Genomic DNA, 26,177 nt, shown 5'->3' on the forward strand with positions numbered 1-26,177 from the left:
ATGGTCTTCAAGTAAAATTTATGAAATTGATTTCCATTTGAGAAAAAATATATATAACAAACATGACTGACTTAGATTGTAAACACATTAGGGGTTTGGCAGCTCTTAATATCCCAATTTTCCTTATGGGAATAAAGGTGCATTTACATATTGACAAACTATTCAGAGCATTAAAAAAAACATTTTTTAGAAACCTACATCTTTTTATTGCAGAGTTTATATTTGCTTGAGAAATACAAAATGTAGCATTGATGAAACTGAAGCATACTGAAAGATACATACAGAAAAAAGTCTTTTCAGGGCAGGCAATAAGATTCTTGGCTCCTTCCTCCATGTGAAGGAAAGCAATATTTTTTTTTCCGCATGAAAATGAGTCAGTTTTGTTACAGCTTGAGTTAACAGTGTCACAAAAACAACCTGTGATACATTCATTCATTCATGGCCTTAGTGTATAAATATATAATATATCCTATGAAACAATAACATCTTACCATGCATTATATTTTCATGCTGACTTCACACTCAATCTCTACATACAGCTTGAGTAGAACCATAGAGCTGTTTAAAAGAATGGCTTAAAGGAACAATTTGAGAAAGTATTTTTTAGACGTAGTATTGTGGGCACAGAAGAAAACAAATGATTTATCATTTAACATGTCAGGTTATCAGCTGTTTCTAGCTGAAATAAAATTATACGTATTCAGATTTTTATTTTCAGTAATTTGCTGGTAGCTTATGGAAAAGTTAGCATGAATATATAGCTATTTAAACTCAAAATCTGTTCATCTGATGCTAAAAAATTGAAGTTTACATAAATGTAAATATTAGAACCACCTTTCTCTCACATGTATTATGCTGAAGATTATTTGATCCAATAAGTTAAACCAAGTAGAGATTTGTGGAATTAACTCACCAAGAACACGTACACATCAATAAAGTAAATACTTTTTATAAAGCATAAAGATTTTTTGACATTAATTTCGTTATAAAAGTATCTGAAAACATTACAACACTGTGATAAATAATATACAAATGATCTCTTAAAATATCATGAATAGGGAGCCAGCTTCCCTAAAAATGTTATTCTATTAATGTTAATATCTTGATTTCTTAAAATGACTTTGTAAAACCTGATAAATATTCTCAGTAATCTTTTCTAATAATAAACATCTAGTACTGCCATCAGTTAGACTGCAAACTTTTATACATAGTAACCAAAATAGCTTGGAAAAGGTGTGACAAATACCATAGTATTTCCATCAGGTTCTTTGTTTCTTTTTGCGATAATGAACCAGAAGTACTTTGAAAATAATTTTCCTGCATCTACCATTTTCCAGGTATTGTGGTCCCACATTCATACCACTGGACATAATTGATTTGGGTATGACCACCTATTTCTCCAAATTGGACAGGTTCTTGGCGAACGGCTCTGAAATAGCCTAAGAGGAAAAAGAGTTTAGTTTAATAGAGCTTTTGTATCTTTGCCCGCTGCATTCATAGATATGAGACTGTTTGGTGGCTGAAGGTTATTCTGAGTGAAGCAAAGCCTTTTAGAAAACTAGTGATTATAGAGAATATCCAGAAACACAAGGAACCTAGGACTTGAGGTCTTGACATTTGTCTTACTATAAGAGTGGTTTCAGCGGCCTCTTATGCTCAAGTATCTTATAGCAGCATCTTTTTTTTTTTTTTTTTTTTTGGTTTTTCGAGACAGGGTTTCTCTGTGGCTTTGGAGGCTGTCCTGGAACTCACTTTGTAGACCAGGCTGGCCTCAAACTCACAGAGATCCACCTGCCTCTGCCTCCCAAGTGCTGGGATTAAAGGTGTGCGCCACCAACGCCCGGCTTATAGTAGCATCTTTAAGAGGCTTGGTATTTGTGTGTTCATGGACAAAATGTGTAACTGGAAACCTCAAATAATTAGGTGTTTCCTGTGTGATCTGGACAGTTTTCCCCCTTTCTGCTTAGGCAAGGATTAAGTTTTCAATCCTCATTATATAGCCTGCTGTTAGCATGTATTTAGCAAACTGCTGAGTATATTCACTTCTCCGGTTTATTTTAATTGATTTACATAGATTTTTTAAAGGGAAATACTGTTTTCCTTGTATAGTAGAAATTTTCTTAACAATGTTTAAAGGAGCAAAAAGATGATCAAGTATGTTCCATATGACTAAAGCTGTGAGGGACAACTGTGATTGGGACATTATGGGTTATACAAACTCGGAAAAGGTTGTTTTTCTCAGAATACATTTATATATCTAATTAAGTTTCTTCTTTCCCTAGTGGTAGAGTAAGTAGCCTTTTCTGTTAGCTGATTGTTTTTTTGTGCTAATCTGCAAAACCGTCTACTTCGGATGGTCAGAAAGCATACCTTCTTTGGTGGGTAACTGGTCAGAGGTGAGCTGCTGTCCTGTGCGGCCATCTAAAAATGAATCCACAAACTGGCAGTGATCTTCTCCGTGGCCTCTCTGATCTCCTATGTTGTAAAACTTGCCTGAAGAACCAGAAGTGAAATAATGTTTTCTTTAGTGTATGGCAATCCCATAATCAATTATTTCAAAGGATAGTTTTGCATGTCTTTTCCCTCACTTCCCAGATTAAAGGCCACTAGCATCTCTTGAACTAGAAAAGTTTCCTAGCTGTGTGCTTGCTTGTATTCTTACCTCCTTTTCCCCTTCAGACCACAGTGACTTTGAAAAAATGCAAGTAATGCTATTACTCCCTCCATATTCTCTCCAGCAATCACCTAATGTACTCAGAATACGATTTCTTCTTTACTAATCTTAGCCTAAACTAGTAGGACCGACCAATATGTCTTGCACTTTTTCTTCCCACACCTCTCCAGAGATCTTTTGTTCCTAGACTTTTTGAAGTTGATTTCTTCCCAAAATTTACTTATGCAGACATGATACCTTTGCAGACAGACATTCCCTAAAGCTCTTCTACTAAAAGAGCTTCCATTTCTACTGAATCATTCTGTATAACCCTGTGTGACATTCTTGTTTAATTTACTTGTTTATTTATTGTCTCTCCTTCCTATAGAGAGGAAGGAGAGTTACTCTATTTGAAAGCAGGAATGTGGCATTTGGCACATTGTCATCCACCAAACCCAGAATAGTACCTAATGAATGAGTAGACCAAAGTCTTTTCACCACACAAATAGAGAAGAAAACATTATAAAGGAATATTGTGCAAGGGGTGTGAGCCCTTCAGACATTTTAAGGATGTCACAGTCCTTTCATGACTAGTATTTTAATTCTTGGGTGGTTGTGACAGTATTGAGCTTTGCTGTGCAAGTGCCTGCCTGTGCATTGAAGTTGATCGTCATGTCACTGTTGTATGTTACATTTTCATTATCTGTCTCCAAACTGCAGATCTTTAAGTCCTCACTTCTAAGACTGTTTCAGCTATCTCTGTAACATCTTTTTCTGAAAGAATCTTGCGTAAAGTACTGGGTCTGAAGCTCCATAGAAAGGCAAGGGTATTGGAACGTACCTGTGAGGGAGTCACTTAAATAAATCTTGTATCTGAGAGAATTACATAGCTGCACACCGACAAATTTCTTATACCATGTCCTTTTAACATATTGTTTGCCTTTACATTCTGAGTAAGAGTCTGAATTAAAGGGTCTTTCAGTCCAGATGGCGTCTCTTCCTGCTGCAAGAGGAAAACACATGGTCTGGGTTCAGTATTTAACCCTGAAGAACTAAAAGCTTTACAACAAAAGCAGCCTGCAGAGTTATTGCCAATTTGCTGATACCTCATTTCTTTGATACTGTAAATATTGGGGGCTGAAAATATTTGAAATGGTTGAACAAACCCCAGTATAAGTTTCTGTCACTAATGAAATAAATCTCAGAGCAGTATCTTAGGTATTGGACTAGTCTCCTGCAGTTCTGGGAGTATAGACACATTTAGGGCTCTTTTTTGCAACGTAGTATAAGATTTAATGTAAACAAATTTTGAGTGAACTAGTATATGAGGGAAAGCAAATCTCAGTACCCACCCCCCAATGAGTTAAAGAGTCACACCTCTTCTAGATATAAAGATGCTCAGCTCAAGTTCTGCTGTGCTTACCTAATTTAGAAATATATGTAGTCCCCATGGATACTGGTACTCACCAGAAATTGGCTCGCTCACTCTTGGGTCCGCTGAGAAGGAACAACACACAAAAGAGCCTTTTAGGTAAGGGTCTACTATTACAGTAGTAAGCTAACGAAGATGCTGTGTACACTTAGGTCTTGTTTGTACAATCTTGCTGAAGACTGAATCTGAAAGGTTTTTTTTGGAAAGAAATGGCTGTTGGTCATTCTTCAGCTACTCAGCTGTTTCTTTTACACATGATTTGAGTAGATCTGAGCATAGGTTTTCTAGTTTTTTCAAAAGCTTTCTCAGTTTTGTATAAAACTATTAATTTTAAAGTTACCAAGATACATAATTTAAAATTATGCAAATTTGTCTGCATACAGATTTTTATTGATGGACTGAAGCTTTGGAATGTACAGACAGTTTCACAGAACTCAGGTTTTTCTCTCCTCTGGTATACTGGATGTGCATTATTCTGGGCATGCGTGGAGGCATTCATGTGCTATGTTTGGGGCTATAGATTACAGTTTTTCATTTTTCTTTCCTAACATAAACCCGAGTGAAGAAAAACAGTGATAACTGTTAGTACCTTCATCTATTAGCTTCTCATGGATTTTTTTTTTAGAATTCAAGACACTGTGCAGCCCTTGTGATTATGTTCCTTCACATCTATGTATGATTACTGCTAACATGATTACCTGATTCAGTACTGAATGCCACGGTGTTGCTGGCAGGGCCTTCACCAAGTGGATTTTTGGGTTTCACCTGGAATTCATAGCTGTGTAAGGAGAAATAAAAATAACACTAACATCTTTTTGAGGGTTTTAAGGAACAGCATTTTCTAACTCCTGTTTCTTTCTCAACATCTTGTCTAATGTTTCCTGTGAGAAAAACATTATTGAAAAGTTAGCTGTCTTAAAAATAACAAATTAGTAGAAATAACCAATCAGGTTTACAATGGATATATAGGAAGATATGTGGTAACCCACTCTAATTCCAGCAACAAGGAACCTCCCTTTGCTTCAGATGTCACCTGGAGAGTTCTTTCTTATTCCCTGTCATCCCAGCGTTCTTCACTGTGGCATCTGAATCACAGCAGAGGGTGGTAATAGGGGAAAGTTTCTTTAAATGCAGATTATTTGTCCCACCTCGGCTACTGAGAATAAAGACTTGAGTTACTGGCATGCATTCTGTGGCCACTGGTTTTGAGAGATGCACATGAGGAGAATGTGTCTTTGCAGTACTGGTTGTCTCTCCTGGAACAACTTGGGTCTGATACAGATCACAGGAAGCCAGGGTGTCCAGAAAGTGGGCTGTTAGAATCCTAAGAGCATGAACACAAAGCTGAGACTTTGTCCCCCCCTTTACTCAGTAAGTCAGGCTCACACTGCTCAGGTCCTAATTAATTAATTAACTAATTAACTATTTATTTATTTAAGTGTGCTTGCTTATGCTCCATCCTTAAGAGTGAGTCATAAAATTGTGCATAATTGAAGGTTCTTTTTCACAAGCTATAAAAACTTCAGATTCTCTTAAGAAAGCCAGAGCAGGAAAGTAGGGTAACATTTGTCTGAAACTGACTTCCTTCAGCAGAGGACTCGCCTGCATTTGCTCTCGGCCTTAAACAGCCTGAGTTAGCAGACAGTGTCTTGTGATCTTTGCAAGGTTTTTGGAAGATAAATTTCATGTTTGAGAAGTTTGCCCCAAAGTAAAAATGTAGAGTACAAAAGGTAAGTACTTTATAAGCATGTGTGAAACAAGATTGGCAGTTCTCGGTTTGGTCGAGACAGTGCTAAAAACAAAAAAGGGAGGATCCTTGGAGTGAGTTTCTTTACTACTGATAGATCACTTCCAGATTCTAGTAGGACAGATTCCACTGTTCACAAGATAGGAACCATTTTTTAAAGTCCCTACTATGTGTTAAAATAATAATAACATTATCATTCTGCATTTATAAAATAATCCAGCACACAAATCCCATGAGGCATTCTCCCAAAATCTCACTATTTCAGGACAGTGAAGTTTTTAACTATTGTAATACTTTCACTTTTCCAAACTGGAAATATTTGTGAAATAGAATTAAAACTTTCCTTTTAATTCTTAACTACAGAAGTCAAAGCATTTTGAAAGCTAAAGAACTGATACAAGGTGTTGTGCCATTTACCATAGAAAATGCTGGACTGGGGACATGACACCGTGTATAAAGTGAGTGTCATTCAAGTGTGAGAACCAGTGTTCCAATCCCTGGCACCCATATCAAGCAGGGCTGGGGTTGGAGGGCAGCAGTGCATACAATCTGTAATCCTAAATTCAGTGCTCCTATAGCATGAAGGGAAGTGAAAGCAAGAATCTGCAGAAACTCATAGGTCAGCTTGCATAGCCACACAGCAGGAAACAACAAAGGAGGCCTCTTAAAGTAAAAAGCAAGGCCTAAGGTTCAGAGCTGTCCTCTGTCCTCCACAGTGCATCATGGCATTCACACATGGGACTACCCTTGCACACACATGATCACACAGACAAACAATGGTGATCTGAAAACACCTATGCTTTATTGTACAGGGTGGTTTTGGCTACCCTGGGTTTTTTGTTTTTCCATATAAAGTTGAGTATTGTTCTTTCAAGGTCTGTGAAGAATTGTGCTGGGGATACTCTCCCAGCCTAGGCCCTCCCCCCAAATGATGTGACAGACTTTGATGATCCCCCATGGAAGGCCTCACCTTCCCTGGGAAGAAAGGAATGGGATGGGGGGCATGGGAGGATGGGAACTCGGATTGATATGTAAAATAAGATTGTGTCTAATTGAAATAAAAATTTAATATTAAAAACACACCTATGCTATTTACTTAAATTGTATACATGGGATATTTCCAAGGTTATATTCTTCCTACGGCAAGTGGACCTCAAACAGTCCCAAAATCTCATAAGACTGGAGAACTGAGTATGGGGGGGCAGGGGGGTTCACAGGCATCTGCAGTTTGATTTGGGTGGGAGTGCATGTGGCATCTATTTTTGGTCAGATCTGACTGCTGGACTCTTCCCTGTCATTTTATTTTGGCTACTTACACTTGATTCTTGCTTCTAGCATGGCTACAAGTTTTCATAACTTACTTTTTCTGAAGGTTTTTCCCAATATTTTATAATACAAGTGTGGAAGAAAAATAATACACTTATGTTTAGCAACACAAGAACATGTTTTGGCTGGTTAAACCCTTTATAAACAAAAAATATTTCTGGTGGCAGATTCTTTCCCAGAAAGCACATTTTGTCACATGAGTGACACCATATGCCTCTAAAAGTAAAGTCTCAACAATAGTGGATATAAATATAGGGTGCTACCTCAGAATTTTAACAGTTATTTGAAAAAACTAAATAAAAGTTTGGAAGATAAAGTTGACGCAGACAGAAAAATAGATGGAAAAGTCAAAGTTACAAAATAAGAAGATTGGATTATTGTTGAAAACCCAACTGGCAGAAACTATAAAATAGGATTCCAATCCTCCCTGAACTTAAAGATACAAGTTTTCAAGGTTAAAAAGACCTACTCCATTCCCAACAAGAGGAGAAAGGAATTAAAGCATACAAATTGTAATTTCTCAGAGTACCAAGGGATAATGACAAAAAAATCCAACCTGAGTAAAATAATGGGTCCTATTTGAGGGATCAAAGTCAGAATGGTGTTTTAACTTGCAGCAGGACTAGAAATTAAGGGAAAATCAATACTTCTAGAAGGCCTTCATTTTATCATCTTAAAATCCACATTCAGCTGAACAAAAGGATCAGAAGAAACTAAATGTATGTAAAGACTTACTGTTTTTCCAATATTTGATTCTTCAGGAAGCCACAAAATGAGGGGCAGCGGCAAGAGTTTAATACGTTGAAAGACTTAAAAACCTACACATTATCCAAAGGGAAAGGATAATGGAGGGTAAAATTTGAGACCACCAGTTTGGAGAACAGCTATAAAAATTGACATGCAAATTAAAAGTTTATCAATTACTGGAACAAATTGAAAAATGGTTCCAGAGAGTATGGTCTGTAGTTGCTCAGCTAATCTGTCAAAAGCAGAATGTCCATTTCTAGGAGCTACCCTCTGCATTGTCGGTATGGCATAAAGCTGCAGGCCCCAGTGGGATGGACACCGACCGCCGTCACTCCCTCACCTCTTCTCTGTTGCCTTCAGTTTTGGCATAAACTTAGAACTGAGTTATAGCTTTTATTGTTGAATGTACTTTCAGTTACATAGCTCCCTACTGGTTAGAAAAGTTAGGTTAACAAAATTCTCAAACGTCAAACTGCTTTTTATAAAACTTGTTTTTATACAAAAACACTCAGTGGCTGTGTTTTGGTTTGGAATGTATGGCTATTAGTTCATTTTACCCCTGCTGGAGACCCATTTCAGTAAGGTCTTCTGTCAGAGGAAGGGAACTGGAAAAAGTAGAATAAAAAAGAATAAAAGGCAATAAGTAGACAGTTTGCTCGATCTCTCAAGGACACTGGAGGGCTACAGCATTTCAGGACACTTAACAGCATGCAATGTCAATCACTGTGCATCACTAAGATACAGGTAAAGGTCTACGGGGCAGAGTAGAGTAGGATGCCTCAGTTAGGGACAGAACCTGCATGGTGGCATCCCTGTAATCCCAGCACAGCCATTTGTGAAGCTGGAACACAAATTTGAGGCCACCCTGGGCAACATACCAACCTGTCTCAAAAAAGAAGGGAAAGGGAAGAGGGTGGCAGGGAGAAGGAACAGAAGTGACCGAAGGGAAAACAGGGATGAAGAAATCATGGAGGATCATAACCTGACTGCCCATTATGCCCCAAGAGAAGTTTCTTGTGTCTCATTTCTGGGGTTCGGGCTGAGAACTAGACATTGCAGAGTTGGGCTTCACTTCTAATTCTGGTGCTGCTGTGACTTTCCCCCACCTTTCTAGACATAAGGAATTAAAAGGAACTATAATAACAAGGCATGCAGTTATGAGCACAGATCTGTCCTCTGTAGAGATCCATTCTTGGAGAGCTGTCTTTTGCCTGGTGCAAAGTTAGTATCTGAGCAACTGCCTCTATTTGTTTCTTTAACAAGGAAGGAATTACTTGTCTGTTGCCCACACCTACAATAGAACTAAGTAAAATGCCTGATGCTTTGGCACCTTATTTCTTTTTATACCAAATCTATAGATGGTGTTGAAAATTAAATAAAGACTTTGCAGAGACCTGAATTTCACATAAACCCTGTGATCCAGGCATAATGACTATTTCACACATTTCTTTCAGACAGATTCACAGATTATATGAAGTCGTCTGTGTTACAGCTAACCATCAGTGCCAATGTTTTATCAACTCGGTGTAAACAGGAGGCCCAAACTTCAGTAGGTTTTAGTCTTAGAGAAGAACTGTTGCCCAGAATCCTGAGCTCACAGATGTCAACAAAAGTACTTGCACAGATGAAATGAATTTGATTTAATTATCAGAGTCCATTTTCCATAGGAAATTGCTAGACCACATGTAATTCTGGCATATACAACAGACTCTTCAGTTTTTCAGTAGAGTAAGGAGAGAAATGGGCTTTCTGGAACAGAAACCTGAACCATTAAAAATCCTTTTCAGCCTGAGTGATCATGTGTGTCCAATGGCATTGCCAACTAGTTCATCAGAAAGAGCACATACCATCAATGTTACCAAACAAAGCACTAAGCAGTTAATCTCAAGGCAAACTCAAAGTCAAACTGCTGACCGAGACAATTCACTATGGGCTCATCTGGGTCTTAGTTTATTCTCACTGACTGCATGGTTTTGCCTATCCCAAAACTATGTGCCAGAAGACCCCAAGGATCAACTAAGTCACACTCTGCCTGGCTCTATCAGTACTGGTGCCAGATTGAAATACTCTTTATCAGCTCTCCTATTTATAGAATTAAGTATAGTTGGTGGTCTTAGAGACATTGTGGCTTGATCTCAGATAAGAGAGGCTCATTCTACACCTTTACTTCCAGTTCAACAAGAGCTGCATGCTGCCTAGAAGAGAAAGGACTGTTCCTGGACAGTTGTAGGAAAGAAGATTTGGTGGTGGAAGAAATAGGTAGTATTGGGGAGTGGGCTGGAGTGATTTTGGTGGTTGAATGAGAATAGCCACTGTAGGCTTATATATTTGAATCCTCTGTCCTTAGTTGATGGAACTGTTTGGGTGCAAATAGGGAGTGTGGCCTTGGAGGAAGTATGTCACTGGCTTTGAGGTTTCAAAAGATTCCTGGTATTCCCAGTTAGCTCTCTTTATCTTCTAATTGTGGATATCTTAAGCTGGGTGGTGGTATGACTTTTTTCCAGCTCTTGGGAGACTTCAAGGCCAGCCTGAAAAGCTACCCAGAGAAACCCTATCTTGGGGGGCAGGGGAAAGATGCTAACTCTTTGCTACTGCTTCAGCACCATGCCTGCCTACCTGCTACCATGCCCCTTGCCATGACTATCATGAGTGAATGTTCTGAAACTAAGCGAGCGTCCAATAAAATTGTTCTATAAGTTGCCTTTATCATTCATATCTCTTAACAGCAATAAAAAATTAACTATGACACTGGTTCGACTGATAGCAACATTCCCATATTTCTTTTTGCTTTAGAGGTAGTGAGATAGGGTCTCTCTCCACAGGAAGAGACAGCATTTGTCTTAGCATCTCTAGACTTCTTTTGCCTCCCTTACTGCAAGGGATAGCTTTCTATCCCTTGCAGCCGTAGGCTGTGACCATGAGGCACCAGCCCAGACACAGGAACATTTGACACCAGATATTGAGTTGAGTCCTCTCATCAGCAAACAGCTGCTGGATAGCCTCATACTGCAAAGCAAGAATTTGAGCCTCTGCATGATAGACGGACACATGGCGAAGTAATAAAGAACAAGCATTTGAGAACTGGTTGTGAAAGGAATGTGTAGTCCAATGTCACTTAGCTTCTAGACTAGAATGTCTCCCCCAGCCAGTGTGTGAATTTCATATCTCTGCATTTATACTTCCTTCTCTCTGGTTCACTGATCAACACTAACCTTGACTCTACCCATGGGATGTGTGCGGATTAGCTGCTAGACAGTTCCACTTTTCATATTTTAAAATAATAGAAAAATCACCAAAATACAGTACTTAGACATGCCACCTTGTGGTGTAACAGAGTAATAGTAAATCATTCCAAAGCCACTTCCTTTCAGTTATTCAAATAAGGAACCCAGGAGGGAATTCTAAATTGTAATCCAGTTTGCTTCTGTGCACTGACATGTACTGTACTACATTCTCTGCGACTCTTACTTCCCTACCACCGTCACCATGTAAGGCTTTTTATTTATCCTTCAGGCCCCAGCCCAACCTTTTCCCTTTCCCAGGCTTTGTGGAGGGCTACTCCCAAATCTCCTCCAGCACTCCCGCAGGCCACTTCCAGAACTCGTGCCACGCTGTGTAGAACTCTTACTAATTAAGCTTCCTACTAGACTTGCCGTTTATACTCACAGAAGCTCTTAAGAAACAATAGTTCAATGGAAATGAGAAGCTTCAGCAAACAAATTTGGTTTCAAATGTTCCTGGAAAAACTGTTCTAGATGTAGGTCACAAACTAATATGTGCACTGTGAGAATCTGTGAGGACAGCTTGATTCAGAAAAGGTACACAGTGTACACTTACAAAGCCTATGTCTTTCCATGAATATAGTGTACAGCACCGCTCATGCTATTAAATGGAATAAAAATCAGGCAACTCAAGAGAAAACATAAGTCTTGCAAGCATAAATCTACCTATTAAAAAGGTTCAATGAAATTAAGCTTTATTTTTAATTCTTCCTTAAAAATCTATTATAGTAAAAAAAAGTTTTCTTTCTTTCAATCTTGCTGAGGAAACAGAATCAAGATCATTTGGGCTTTAACTGACATATGCTAACTTGAAGCTTTCATGAAAATTAAAAGTTGAAACATTTTCCATATTACAGCTGAAAACAGGGCACTTTAAATATCCTGTTTATGGAAGAAATGCATGTTGTTTACACTAAATGTCTGAAGTTATAGTTGACCTCAATTAATTAGTTTCTTTTCCTCTAAACTGATTGGAAGGACGTCCCTACCACTGCCAGTGTTAAAACAGGCTCATTCTCATGTCATGTAAACACTGTGCTCAACCCATTCAGAAGATGATGGAGAGGGGATAGCAAAGGAAACTTAGGAAAGAAAGGAAACCTCTTCTAGGAACTTCTCTACAGCTAGCTAATCAGAAATGTCTGAGGGCCTTTTTATTTCTTACAGTAATAAAATGAACTGATAAGATATTCTAGACTGAAAAGAAAATTATAAAACTATACTGAAACTTGAATGACCTCATGTTAATGTATAAACAGTAAAATATGCAACTGATCACCAAAATTCTATTCTATTCTTTTCAGTGTAAAAAGTCCCTAAGGCAAAGGGCTGCTGCACCTGTGTGGTGATTTGAAAGAGAATGACTCCCATATGCTCATGTTTGGACTTTAGTTAGTGGGAAGGATTAGGAAAGGGCTAGGAGGTGTGGCCTTGTGGGAAGAGGTGTGTCGCTGAGGATGGACTTTGAGGATTCAAAAGCTCACACCAGCAGCCAGACACAGTCTTTTGCTCTTTCTACACCCATCTTGCCAAGATGTAAGCTCTTAGCTACTACTCTAATGTCATGCCTGCCTATTGCCATGCCTCCACCGTGATGGTCATGGACTTAGCCTCTAAAACTGTAAGCAAACCCTCAACTAAATGCTTTCCTTTTATAAGTTGCACTGTAATAGAATAGTAACTAATGCAATGTGGGGCCCACAATAGCTATTTTAAATAAAATTTTTGTCTGTGTTTTGTCAAATAGTTTGCATCCCTTACTTTCCCCATTCCAGCATCAGAGTCCAGTCCTTGAAAGTCTAGTTTATGCCATGCACACTCCATTTATCTCTAGCTCATAGACTTTCTAAACTTTGTTATTTAAAAGTCAATATTTGCATAGCTATGCAGTGGTGGTGCACACCTTTAATTCCAGCACTTGAGAGACAGAGGCAGGCAGATCTCAAAGAGTTCTAGGTCAGCCTGGTCTGCATAGCAAATTTCAGGACAGACAGAACAAAAAAAATATCAATATTTTCTATTAATGGCCTATTTTTTATATTGTCATTTATACTGTTAACTTACAAGCCCATCCTATAAGCTCTTTTATCCTAATAATAAGAATATTTTGAAAATGTGATACAAGGTATTCAGAATTGCATTGAAGGAATCCAGAATTAAAACAAGATCCCCATTTAAGGAGGGAAGGTTATCGTTCTGAACTTTGTTGTGGCTGCAGTTTCTGCACCTCTCAGAATTCACCAGGAACAGCACTGGGCCTTACCTTGTATCTGGTTTCAAATTTTCTACTGTAGAAAAGGTTTGATTCGTAATTTGAATGGACTTGTTCTTCCCACTGAATGACCCATTTTCTCTGGATATGACTTCATATTCTGAAAAAGGAAGAAAGCAGTTGACACCTGTGTTATGTCTCGGTTGACTTATTTGTTCCTAAGGCTAATAGCATGCTAAAGAAACTCTCATAGAGATGACAGATCGGTGACAGTTCTAGAAACTGATCTTAAAAATAGATTTGTTTTTAATTATGTGTATATGTATGTGTGGAGGGGGGCAGTGTACATGTGCACGCAGGTCCCTGTGAAGTCCAGGAGAGGCTGTTGGATTCTTGGAGTTGAAGTCACAGGTGACTGTGAGCTGCCCAACATGGGTGCCGGACATCAAAGTCATGTACTCTGAAAGAAGAAGGAGTGCTCTTAACAGATGAGCCATTCTCCAGCCCCACGGCATCATTGGGCTGGAGCAATTTTCAGTCACCAGATGGCAGAGGTTCTCAAAGCTTTGGGGAATGGCATATTAACTAACCTTGCTTTATCAGAGTGGAAGAAGACCTAATATAATGCCTGGGGAAGATTGCTGACCATTGTTTTCGATGTATAGCTTAGTTTGATAGAAAGGCCCATTTAGGGAAAGCACTGTATGAGGGACAGTCCTTTAATGGAAGACATGTTTTATGCTATCATCTTGTGTGTATGTGTGTGTGTGTGTGTGGCGGGGCACAGAGTATGGTGTCCTGATAGAACAAATCTGACCCTAAAACTATGTGTCAGCAGCAACAATTAACTAATATAACCCCTTTGTTGTTTAGAGCTGTAGAATTGGATTTTTGAACCTAATGCTTATTTATGCCCCCTGGATAGTTTTCTTTGTATTAAATAAAAACTACAACCTTAATGTCTGTGTAAATTTCACTTAAAGGCAGATTTCTATGAACTTGAAGTACTCATTCATCAACAGAGAAAGGCCTTCAAAATAAGCGAATCTGTCAGACATGTTAACTTGTTTCCCTACTTCTCATTTGGGAATTAGAAGAATTACTGTCTGTGTTATCTGAGCTGCTAGCTGGTAGGTAGTTCCATCTGAAATCAAGTGGTATTTCATATAATACTAAAATCAAAAAATTGCATCTATGAAGCTCGTTAGGATAGTCTGATATTTAAAGGTAGACTAAGAGAGCAATGGCTAAATGTGGAATTGTAGCCAAGAAGCTAATTGTAGTCCTTGGCCATGAGATCTTTAATCGTGAAGGACTCCAAGCATCTTATTAGCATCTACTAAGAAAATATTTATCAAGTATTATTTAATTATTAATTAGGTATATAAAGTCTACTCTCCTCATGACTTGTTACAATTAAAATTTATATAACTTAGCAGGATGGTAGCAGCACTCGGAAGACAGAGACAGGTGAATCCTTGTGATTTCAAGGCCAGTCTAGTCTGCAGAGTGAGTTTCAGGACAGCCAGGGCTACACAGAGAAACCCTGTTTGAAAAACCATATTATCCAAATGGAGATATAGTAGAAATTGGGTAGATCAGATTAAATAATTCCAACATCTTTAGGACAAACAAAATTTGGTTTATCATTTGGTTTCAGGAAACTAGAACTCTTATTAGCACAATGGGTAATCAAGAGTTTTGGATGTTTCAATACTGAAAGTTGATTGAATTTTAGGAATTAAGGAAGCACTATCTACTGGCTCAACCCTACAGGAATATACAGGACTTGGCAGATTCCTAGGAATGCTAGTGGTGACAGAGGCTGCCCTTTTATGAGAAAGAAAACAAGAAATAAGACAGTTCAGCAAATGTAATGCTTATATAGAAAGTTGCTCTATATAAGTCACATATAGAGTTTTGAAGGAGGGACAATGGCTTTGTTCTCCTTTACCTGCAGTAGAAAATATTTTCGGGAAGATTCCGAGTCTCCTCACCCACACCCTTACCTTTCATTGTGCTCCTGTATACTTCAGACAGCTGCTTAGTCTATGCGTCTGTTCCCTGAAATAGGCAATCCCATGGACTCCCACTGACTAGCAATCCCAGATGTCAGTGGTTCTCATTTCTTGTTTGGCCCTCTTTTTCTATATGTAGAATCAAAGTGTGCCAAACAAATTGTAACAAATTAAAAAAATGATGCTAGGTTTCTTATTTTCCATGACCATTTATAGAGAAATTAGGTCAGTGTAGCACACTCAGAATTTCCTCCGAGAAGTAGCAAATTGCCTGGGAGTGAGGGAGTTTTTGTTTATTTTCAATTTCTCCAGAGTTAGTTGAAATAATTTTTAGCCTGTTTGGAAGTTCTCAGCCAGTTTATAAAAGAGAACTATTTTAGATATTATCTGAGATGTCAAGTCTTCACACACTTTATGTGATTTTCTTGGTAAAATTGTAAGATTATATTTCCAGACTGTGGAAGGGAATACCGCTTTAAAGTTCCCAGTTAACTAGGAGCCCATAACAGAAACCATCATTTTCCCACCTATGACACTTTGGACAACAGAACTTTGCTCCTCCTTAGATGTGATTTTTGTGCCACAGTTTGACTCAGGCTGCCTAGTTTGGAAGAGCTATGCTATCAAAACTATCCACCACAACATCAAATCCTAGTGCCATAATCTTACCAGTGACAGTGTCATTTAGTGGTTTTTCCCAGTCCAAGATGACAAATGAGGGACAACCTTCCACAGTGACCACAGTGAGGTTGGTGGGTGGGTTCTGTGGTGGGCTGGTGGCATTCTCCTCCACGGTTTCCTCTGTTGGGAACCGTCTGACCGAGTCAGTGATGGAACAGGGTCTGTTTTCTGGCTTCGGGATGTATCGCACATGAGGGCCTAAGAATGGGAAGGAGAGAAGACTCTGACAGTTGGTACACTTGTGAAGAGAATGGAGGAAGAAAACTAGCCAATTTGATCATCTACTTGAGGACTTCAGTGTCACATTCTGAGCAGACATTTGAAAACAGTGCTGAGGATTTCTTAGCCTTAAAACTAAACTCCTGCCTCTGGGGTATATGATGGAGTTCCTGAATTTGTAGATATACCTAGTGTTAATCTCGTTGGATACTGTTTGGTCTCTTTAGTTAGTTCTTACCTCATAATGCTGAGGTAGTGACTCTCAGGCAGCAGGCATGAGTACCATACCAAACAACATTCTAAAGAAAGCCAGATTCACAAGGGCCAGGCAGTACTGAATAATCAACTGTACCTTTGAACAAAACTCAAGAATATCTAGGAATGAAGTGTACAATACTCATCAAGGTCAAATTCACAGGAAAATATTGTTCATAGTGAGAAAAATCAGTCCTTTGAAACCAACTTAGAATTCACACAGAGGCTATAATTATTATACAAGGAAAAGGCAGATTTAAAAATGACCTGTGAAGACCTTGAAAGAACAATAATCAATTTTTTATAGAAAAACAAAAGACCCAGGATAGGCAAAACAACCTTATTCAACAAAGCAACATCTGGAGGCATCACCATCCTCGACCTCAAGCTCTATTATAGAGCTGTAGTCCTGAAAACAGTTTGGTATTGGCACAAAAATAGACAGGTAGACCAATGGAATTGAATTGAACACCCTGATATTAACCCATACATGTATGAACATCTGATCTTCGATAAAGAAGCTAAAATATACAATGGAAAAAAAGAAAGCATCTTTTAGTGCTGGCATAACTGGATGCTGGCATGTAGAAGAATGTGGATTGATCCATGTCTATCACCATGCACAAAAGTTAAGTCCAAATGGATCGAAGACTTCAACACAAATCCAGCCACACTGAACCTCTTAGAAGATAAAGTGAGTGGTACCCTTGAATGAATTGGTACAGGAGACAGCTTCCTGAATATAACACCAGTAGCACAGACAGTGAGATCAACAATTAATAAATGGGACCTCCTGAAACTGAGAAGCTTCTGTAAGGCAAAGGACACAGTCAGCAAGACAAAAAGGCAGCCCACAGAATGGGAAAAAATATTCACTAATCCCACATCTGACAGAGGGTTGATCTCCAAAATTTACAAAGAACTCAAGAAGCAAGTCTCCAAAACAGCAAAGGATCTAATTAAAAAATGGGCTACAGAACTAAATAGAGAATTCTCAATAGAGGAGTCTAAAATGGCTGAGAGGCACTTGAGAAAGTGTTCAACATCCCTAGCCATCCGGGAAATGCAAATCAAAACAACTCTGAGATACCATCTTACTCCTGTTATAATGGCTAAAATCAAAAACCCCAATGACAATTTATGTTGGAGAGGTTGTAGTGAAAGGGAACACTCCTCCACTGCTGGTGGGAGTACCAACTTGTACAGCCACTTTGGATATCAGCATGGAGATTCCTCAGAAAAATGGGAATAAACCTACCACAAGACCCAGCAACTCCACTCTTAGGCATATATCCAAAAGATACCCATTCATACAACAAGGATGTCTGTTCCACTATGTTCATAGCAGCATTATTTGTAATAGCCAGAACTTGGAAGCAACCTAGATGCCCCTCAACTAAAGAGTGGATAGAGAAAATGTGGTACATGTACACATTGTAGTACTATTCAGCAGAAAAATCAATGGAATCCTGAAATTTGCAGGCAAATGGATGGCACTAGAAGAAACCATCCTGAGTGAGGTAACCCAGTCACAAAAAGAGAAACATGGCATGTACTTTCTCATATATGGATTTTAGACATAGATCTGGGGAGTGCCAGCCTACAATCCCATGGCCAGAGAGTCTGGGAAACAGAACCTTCATTCAGTGGCTGATGGAAGCAGAAGCAGACTCCCACGGCTAAGCACTGAGCTGAACTCAAGAAATCCAGTAACAGAGAGGGAGGGCTGATGACCAAAGGGATTAAGACTGGGCTGGTTTAACCCCCAGAAACAGCTGACCTGACAAGGCTTAGCTCTTGAGTCCCAGACTGATGCCTGGGAATCCAGCATGGGACTGATCAAGACCCCCTGAATGTGGGTGTCAGTGAGGAGGCCTAGGTAATCTATTGAGCCTTGGGAAGTAGATCAGTATTTATCCCAGGTATACAAATGGACTTTGGGCTCCCATCCAACAATGAGAGATACACTTTCACCCTGGACTCTTGGGGGAGGGTCTAGGCCCTGTCCTGGATGAAATGACAGACTATGGACACCCCCTTGGAGGGCCTCACTCTCCCTGGGGAAATGGTGAGAGAGCGCGGGAGGAGGGGAGGGAAAGGGAGAGGGACCTGGAATTGACATGTGAAGCAACCTTGTTTCTAATTTAAATTTAAAAATAAAGTATAAAATATAAAAAAATGACTTTTGAAATAGGATAAAATTTATTCAAATCAAATTTCTAGAGATGAAAACTTTAAGATATAACATGAGATAGAACTAATACAAGAGATACCACAGAACAGGAAAACTTAGAGACCGCACATAACTAACAATGTGTGTGTGTGAGTGGGGGATAATGTACAGTGGACATTGGGAACTTTGAAAACTGAAGAGTTCTCATAATTCAAGTACCCAAAAGAGGAGGAGTAGAATGAATACAAAAATATTTTAAGAAACAATGACTTCAGATGTTCCAAATTTCTAAATCACAAGTTAAAAAGCTAAATATCAAAAGTCTTAATAACAAGAAATATGAAGAAAACTATATAACTCATAATTAAGTTCCCTAAAACCAACGAAAAAGAGACAATATTTAAATGAGATAGAGAAAACATATCGAATGATAAAAATGAGGGTTTTAGTAGTTCTCCCATCGAGAAGAATGCAAGTCAAAAACAATGGGTGACATCTTCTATGCAGAATCAATAACCAGTGAAAAACACTTTCTAAAAAAAACCAACAAACTACTTCCAGCAAATCCATAGCATAAGGTAGTAATTCAAGCAAAGGTTTCACTGGCTGAAAGTGTGTGTCCCCCCCCAAAGGACGAAAGGTGGTAGTAACAGTGTGGGTGCTTTTGCACAGTATTTTAGTCCAAGTCTAACGTTAACTTACTTTGAAAAACTGAAATCAAATTTGTGTAGTAGATATTGACAATAATAGTGCAAATTCGGGAGGAAAGAAAGAAGCTACAGAACTAAGAGTGTTGGTTTGGGGACGCTTTATTGTTACTAGATAATAGATGGTAAGTTAAGGAGTCACACTATCAGTTCCCACAGAACAACTGAAACAAGGGGTCATAAGGAACAAGACACATAAAGTGGAATTATAAACTATAGGAAGGCCAAAAAGGAGATCAAAGGATAGGTAAGTAGAAAAAAATAATAATTTGAGAGGTTCCATAAATTACAAACAAAACACAGAGATTGTTGGAATGTGTAAGAAAAGTAAGACCTAATGCAAGGATGTCTAAAAAATACACAGTATAAATATAAAGAGATTAAATTATGGTTAAAAGTAAAAGGTAGGAAAATTATGCAGTTCAGAGAGAGCATGGCCAGATATATAAATATCAACAAATTGAATTTCAGAGCAAAGATGTCTATCAGAAATAGAAAACACCCTACATAATAAATGCAAGGCTCAGTCAATCAGTAATTTTTTATAGTCATAAATAATTAGATCTGTACCCTCAACAGATGTAAATATAGAAAGAAGTTAATGAAACTGAATAAGAACTTGGAGATAAATAAGATTGAAAGCTGTGAAACCATATCCCAACCAGCCTGGGGTTCTTAGGAGACAGCAGGATTCATAGGCACAGTACACAGCCACTCCTGTGAGAAGGGAACCATCTGCCAGGTAAGGAGAGAGACCCATCTCGGAATCCTTGCCTTCAGAACTGCAAGAAAAAGCAGCCAATTGTGTGTATTTTGTTTGTGTTCTGACCAATAAAGCCAGTGGTGGCTCATGCCTTTAATCCCAGCACTTGGTAGGTTCATGCCTTTAATTCCAGCACTAGGGATATGGAGAGAGGAAGTGATGAGGTGGGCAGAGACAGGATCTCAGCGCTTTGGGATTGGGAATTGAGGAATTAGAGGAAAAGGAAGACTGGTCGCTACTCCAGTTATCTGATCTGCCGGGTCTTCCTCCCAAATCTGACTCCTTGTTTTCATTGATTAAGATTAGTCAGATTAACGCTTCAGCCCATGGAAATTTGGGTGGAATTTTGTTAGGGTAGGCAATTAAAACCGTAATTATATACCACTCTGCACCTGTTAAAATGGCAAAGGCATTTTAAACTGACTGCATCTAGCACTGGTATGGAGGCAGAGAAACCAGAGTCCTCATCGATACTGTCAGAAATGTAAAACAATACGTCTGCTTTGGAAAACAGTTTTGCAGTATCTTAAAACAATCTCTGCGTCCATAAAATGAGTGTGTTCTCCCAATTTCTAATCTGGGCTTGTGCAGATATAACGTAGAAAGGATCTCAAAACATGGCCGTGTGGATCGCCTCTCCTTACTGGGCTTCTTCTGGGTCACCACTACTCTGTGTCTCGGGCAGCAAATGCACTCATGCAGCGTGGACCTGAGGCTAGCCTATCCTAGCCTGCTGCACCTGCTGCCCAGTGGACTTGCACGAAATATGAAAAATTCAGATTGCAGTAAGCTCCTACAATATTTGCTCAGTAAATACCCGACTGACCTACCTACCAGAATAGTCCTACTAAAGTCAAAGTGCCGAGTCAGACATACCTACGAATCTGGGCTTCCCAAGATGATCAGTCTCTCTTGTTGGGCTCGAACTAAAATCTGTCATGGTACCTGAGAATGAAAAAAAAAATCACAAAAAAAATCAGTGAAATATAAAGAAAAACTAGTATACTGACACAAGCGGTACAGATCAAAGATAATCACTATTCCTCCTTAATAAACGGCTTGTAGTTTGACTTCCTTCCCTAGTCTTAAACATTTTCACCCAAAATAAAAAGACCTCTAATTGCATCCTGCAACAAGGTATTCTGGAGTGTGACAATACTAGATTAAAAATTATAATCAGCCGGGTGGTGGTAGCACACGCCTTTAATCCCAGCACTCGGGAGGCAGAGGCAGGTTGTGAGTTTGAGGCCGGGCTGGACCGACAGCCTCAAAAACAATACAGAGAAACCCTGTCTCATAAAAACCAAAAAAAAAAAATTATAACCAATAAAGTTAAAATATCTGTAATTCATAGTAGCAGGTAGTTTAGTAGTCTAATTTTTTAATCTGTAATTGGATAGTCTATATTTTATATATTTAAAAAAAAACAAAAACTTGGCATTTCCATGTCTGCCACGGAAAAAAAGCTTATTCTATAACACAATGTCATTAGTAAATATTACTCTAAAATTGAATAGATAAACATTCCTAAAGTTAGAAGACCCTGAGCTTTTTGTCTGCCCTAATTTGAAATATTTGAGCATCTTGCAGCACAGTGTCTAGTGAGAACCAACACACTAACCAATCTCTTCTTCAGAAGAAGGAGTGGTTGGATGCTTTCTTTCTGCCTCTGGTCGCTCTGCGACTGTTCCAGTAGGTTTGAGTGTTGCCTTCGGGGGTGGGGAAGTGGCTCGGCTCGAGGAAATGATTCCTGTAATGCAGAAACCAAAGCAGTAGGAGCAGGGCCAAGTTTCCCATTTATCTCTTCAGTAAACGTCTATTAAGCACACACCATGTGGCTTGGCACTATCAGCCAGGCTTGGAGAGAAAGCTAGACCTGGTCCCTGATAGAGATAGCTGCCTGAGCCAAGGGTACTGAGACATCACCGATATTGTGAAAGAATTGCAAAGGGTCACAGAGGGGACAGGGAGAGGGAGTGGTTGTCTATGGGGAAAGTGGGCATCAGTGGGGAAGCCTGTCTTCACGGAAGTGCAAGAGCTTCAGTCTGTGAATCACTTCAGGAGAACAAGACAGCTGAGGGAAGGGAAGTCCTGTCCCACCTAAGTGTGGAGGGCCAAGGAAGTGCAGACCAGGGAGGAACTTGAACATCATTGCTGTGGATGCCATTTTAAGGTAAAAGGACCGTGAAAAGATTTCCCATGGGGAAGGGACACAATCGAATGATGAGACTTTCACCCTAGCCATTTGGTATAGAATGGCCTTGTTTAGAGATGAACTGGCAGATATGGAAGATGATCAGACTAGGAGGACAATGATCCCCGGAGCAATCTGTGGTTCTGGCCTAGTGGCCAGAACGGTGCTCCTCTGAGTTGCTGTGTTCAATGACTTTATGCTAAAGTTACTTTTCAGTCTCTAAATCTGGATCCATTTCAAGGTCCAAGCAAGACCATGTTTAGTACAGTAAGTGGAGCATAGGGTGGGTTTTATATTCTTCCTAGGAAAAGTCCTTAGACTACTAGTCAAGGGATACTAGCTGGACTTTAGGGTTTGGTTCAGTGTGCAGTCATGGCTGAGTCAGGTAGATGGAGCTCTGCTTTTCACCACAGACCCAGGCCCTTGCTCCTAGAGGGAATGTGCCACCACAAAATGGCAAATAAAATGGCAAGCAAAAACTCAGAGAAGTTGAGCTTTTCAGAACTGGCAGGGTCAGCAGAAAATGGCAGCCACACATTCACCCTGGTAAGAAAAGTGGGACTTGGGAGTCCTTTGTAGATTTAGAGATAGGCAACAATTGGTAGATACCATGTGGGAGCCAAGACTGTTTACAAGCACTTGTGAGAGACCCTCAGAATGGGCCTAGACCTCCAGTAGATTACTGAATCAAAACTGGACCGCTGTAATCACTAGTTGCCAGGCTTTAAAGTGGAACCATTTTCTCTCAGCTAGAGGTGGGTGGTGGGGCATGGTGAGCAATGACCTGAGCTAATCCCAGACATGGGATGTGTTTGTGGCTCCTCTTGGGCTCAGGGGTAGAGAGGCTGTGCCTACACTACACTTTCTGACAAAACCCAAGCCAAAACCCAAGACCAGTGAACTGTGGCTGATGACACAGCCTCACCCAGGGAACTCCTGCAGGGATGGTCCCCTGGATTCTCATGGCACACTCTGGCACCACAGTGACTCATCAGTAAGACCTGAAGGCAAGTGCCACTCATGCCACAGCTGCTTCACATTATAGTTAATGAGAAAAACCTGGTCTCCCTGTGAGGCCTTCACTGGGCCTTGACCCAGAAAGGCACAAAGCACAAGTTAGAGGCTGAATCCTTCCCTAGACATTGGGAAAAACAAACCAGAGCAGTGGTTCTCAACCTTCCCAATGCCATGACCCTTTAATACAGTTCCTTATGTTGTGGTGGCATTCAACCATAAAATTCTTTTCATTGCTACTTCATAACTGTAATTTTGCTACTGTTTTGAATCACACTGTAAATATCTAATATGCAGGATATCTGATATGTGACCCCTGTGAAGGTTCATTTGATACCCCCCCAACAAGGGGTTGTGACCCACTGACCCAGAATCATAAAACATAAAAGCCATTATCATGCCTGACTTTTGTCTTGCAAAAAGGAATGACAGCAGCTCCCTTCACATGAACTCTCTACACCGTCATCTTTTACAGCTGTCTTTAATACTTTCAGCCGGTTTCCACCTACCAAATACTTAGGAAGTGAAGAGGTAGAAAGGAGGGATGACAAGGAACTCACAGCTTGCTAGCAGAGTCCCTAAATGGAAGTGAGGTAAATCTTTGGTTTGAAAGCTGGATCTATTTTCACTGGTTCTTCATTTCATTCATGTTTTCATTTAGTCATTACCATCAAATTTCCTCCATATTCTAAGCACTCAGTGAGGCTCTGGAGTTTTAGAGAGAATACACTAAGCACAACTCACAAGCTATGAGAGGGAGATAAGAATACAAACAAATAGTACAAAGCCATTTGTTGCTTGTTGTACCAGAGATGTATACTGAGGACCACTCAGAATGTAGTGGCAATGCTAAGACTTCTTTGTGAAGCTGGAAGAGGGATGGAGTGTGTGCATATCCAGGTCTGGCGGGGCCATTCTATGCCAGCATGAACCTAGACATGGAAGTAAGAAACAGCTTGACTGCTCAGCTTCCTCCCCCAAGCCCTGTAACACTCGCAATGACATGAGGGCAAAGTCAGTGACAGAACATTATTTTCCACTCTCTCTGAGGGGTTGGCAATGTACAGCATCTCCCACTTCTATTCTGAAGTCATCTACTGTTGAAAGCCAAGTTGGCTCCTCAATAGGCTTCAAGAATACTGGTGTCTCAGAAACAAACTGGCCTGGATAGGGAGGAATGGTTTCTTTTACTCTACCCATTCAGAGTCAGTATTTCAATCCTCCAAGCTGTAGTTGACAGCATGTGTCTGTCACACATGCCAGTGGCTTGCCTACTGCCTAAGCCGCATACCAAGAAGGGTTGGACTGGCCAGGAAAATATGGTCACGGAGAGAGAGGAGAGGTGAGCAATGGACATACCTGCACTTCCTGGCTTTCCGGTGACATTATTTGGTGGTAAAGGTTTTCTCTGTGGAGATATAGGTCTAGGGGCCATGGGTCTAGGTGGCATGGACGGGCGACGAGTCCCTGGGATTGTGGTTAAAAGATATTGTAAATTCAGTATTCACTACAGGAAAATCAGTTTGAAATAAGCAAACTTTCATAAATAGCAGAGTAACAGTTGGATGGTAAGAGATTTTTATAATTTATAGAAAAGTGCCTATGAGCAATATATAGTGGGATTCCTCTAAATTTAACATGTGCAAATCATCTATAATTTTAGATAAGATATGTAGGTATAGATGTTTTGGAAAGTCATATATAGATAGTTGATTATACGTATTTTCATATATAGAGAATTTTACCCCTAGAGGCATGCCAAAATATTGGTGAACTTTATCATTTGGTTGTGAGCCTACAATTCTGTCTACCATTTCCACTTTGAATTTTTGAGCATATATATAATTTCCTTTTTTCTAGGTGGTTCCCGCTACCCCCTAACTGTAACATATAATTATAAGTGAACAACGTTGGAACTTTTCAAATAATTATATCAAAGTAGCACTTGTGACAGGAACAGGTATCTGGCAACTGAAGAGTGGAGTCACTAGGGGACATGTCTAGGAGCCAAGTTTACCATTCTCTTTGCTCTCCTGCCCACAACTTTGCTGTAGGGCTATCAGTCCAAGAAATTGTACAATTTTAAAGCTTGTCTGCCTAATGGACAAAGGAAAGTAGAGTGCCCTTTATAGTTTGTGCAATAACGTGTGCAGGGTGATTGGAAAAGTTAAACATGCCTGGAGCAACTCACCTTAGCTCAAACTTTAACCTGTTATAGTTGAAAAATGTATTTCTTTCTTTGCAATGTTTATGCTGATTTGAAAATAACCAGGGTGTCACCCAGAAAAATACCTCATCACTTCAAGGATTTTCAAGGCTACTAAGAGGAGAGACAAAGAAGAAAGAGGCAGGGATAGATAGGAGATGGGGAGGAGAGCCTGCCCATGTGCTTACTTGGGTGAGGACACCAATAGAAACATTAATGCATGAGAATTGCTCGCATGGCATCCTTTTAGAAAAAGACTGGATTATGAGATTCATATGTCTAGTACATATAACATATTCTTAAAACAGGAATATAAATAGTTTCAGACCAAATATGTCATAATAAGTCACACAAGGGCAAAATTTGAAAAAAAAAGACCAAAACTAAACCCCAGTGTCGCTTTGTATCACTTGTCGATGGTGATTCCTCAGGTATTATAGGAAGCAATCATTAATTAATGTCCCTCAAAGGGTTTTGAAATAAGTTAATTTTCACTTTCTTTCCCCAAAGATGGACTTCTGGAAAGTTTCTCTAGCAGCTACTGCTAAT

At 39.5% G+C, this 26,177-nt stretch overlaps 1 protein-coding gene across 25 annotated transcripts in view; it reads right to left on the bottom strand.

Moving 5' to 3' along the window:
* Window positions 1–182: 182 nt before the first annotated feature.
* LOC101831061 (ABI family member 3 binding protein) overlaps window positions 183–26,177 on the bottom strand; it is a 210,688-nt gene continuing 184,693 nt past the window's right edge. For all 25 annotated transcript variants that reach the window (XM_040750661.1, XM_040750651.1, XM_040750665.1 and 22 more), the window contains 10 exons: window positions 24,782–24,889; window positions 21,836–21,964; window positions 21,091–21,159; window positions 16,086–16,295; window positions 13,450–13,558; window positions 4,784–4,863; window positions 4,121–4,150; window positions 3,495–3,656; window positions 2,371–2,493; window positions 183–1,439 (listed from right to left, as the gene is read on the bottom strand). In XM_040750661.1, coding sequence (XP_040606595.1) covers window positions 1,324–1,439; window positions 2,371–2,493; window positions 3,495–3,656; window positions 4,121–4,150; window positions 4,784–4,863; window positions 13,450–13,558; window positions 16,086–16,295; window positions 21,091–21,159; window positions 21,836–21,964; window positions 24,782–24,889 — 1,136 coding nt within the window. In that variant the 3' untranslated portion in view covers window positions 183–1,323. The remainder of the gene's footprint in view (window positions 1,440–2,370; window positions 2,494–3,494; window positions 3,657–4,120; window positions 4,151–4,783; window positions 4,864–13,449; window positions 13,559–16,085; window positions 16,296–21,090; window positions 21,160–21,835; window positions 21,965–24,781; window positions 24,890–26,177) is intronic.

Source organism: Mesocricetus auratus, unplaced genomic scaffold (assembly GCF_017639785.1).
Source record: "Mesocricetus auratus isolate SY011 unplaced genomic scaffold, BCM_Maur_2.0 Super-Scaffold_100008, whole genome shotgun sequence".
NCBI classification, from domain to species: domain Eukaryota; kingdom Metazoa; phylum Chordata; class Mammalia; order Rodentia; family Cricetidae; genus Mesocricetus; species Mesocricetus auratus.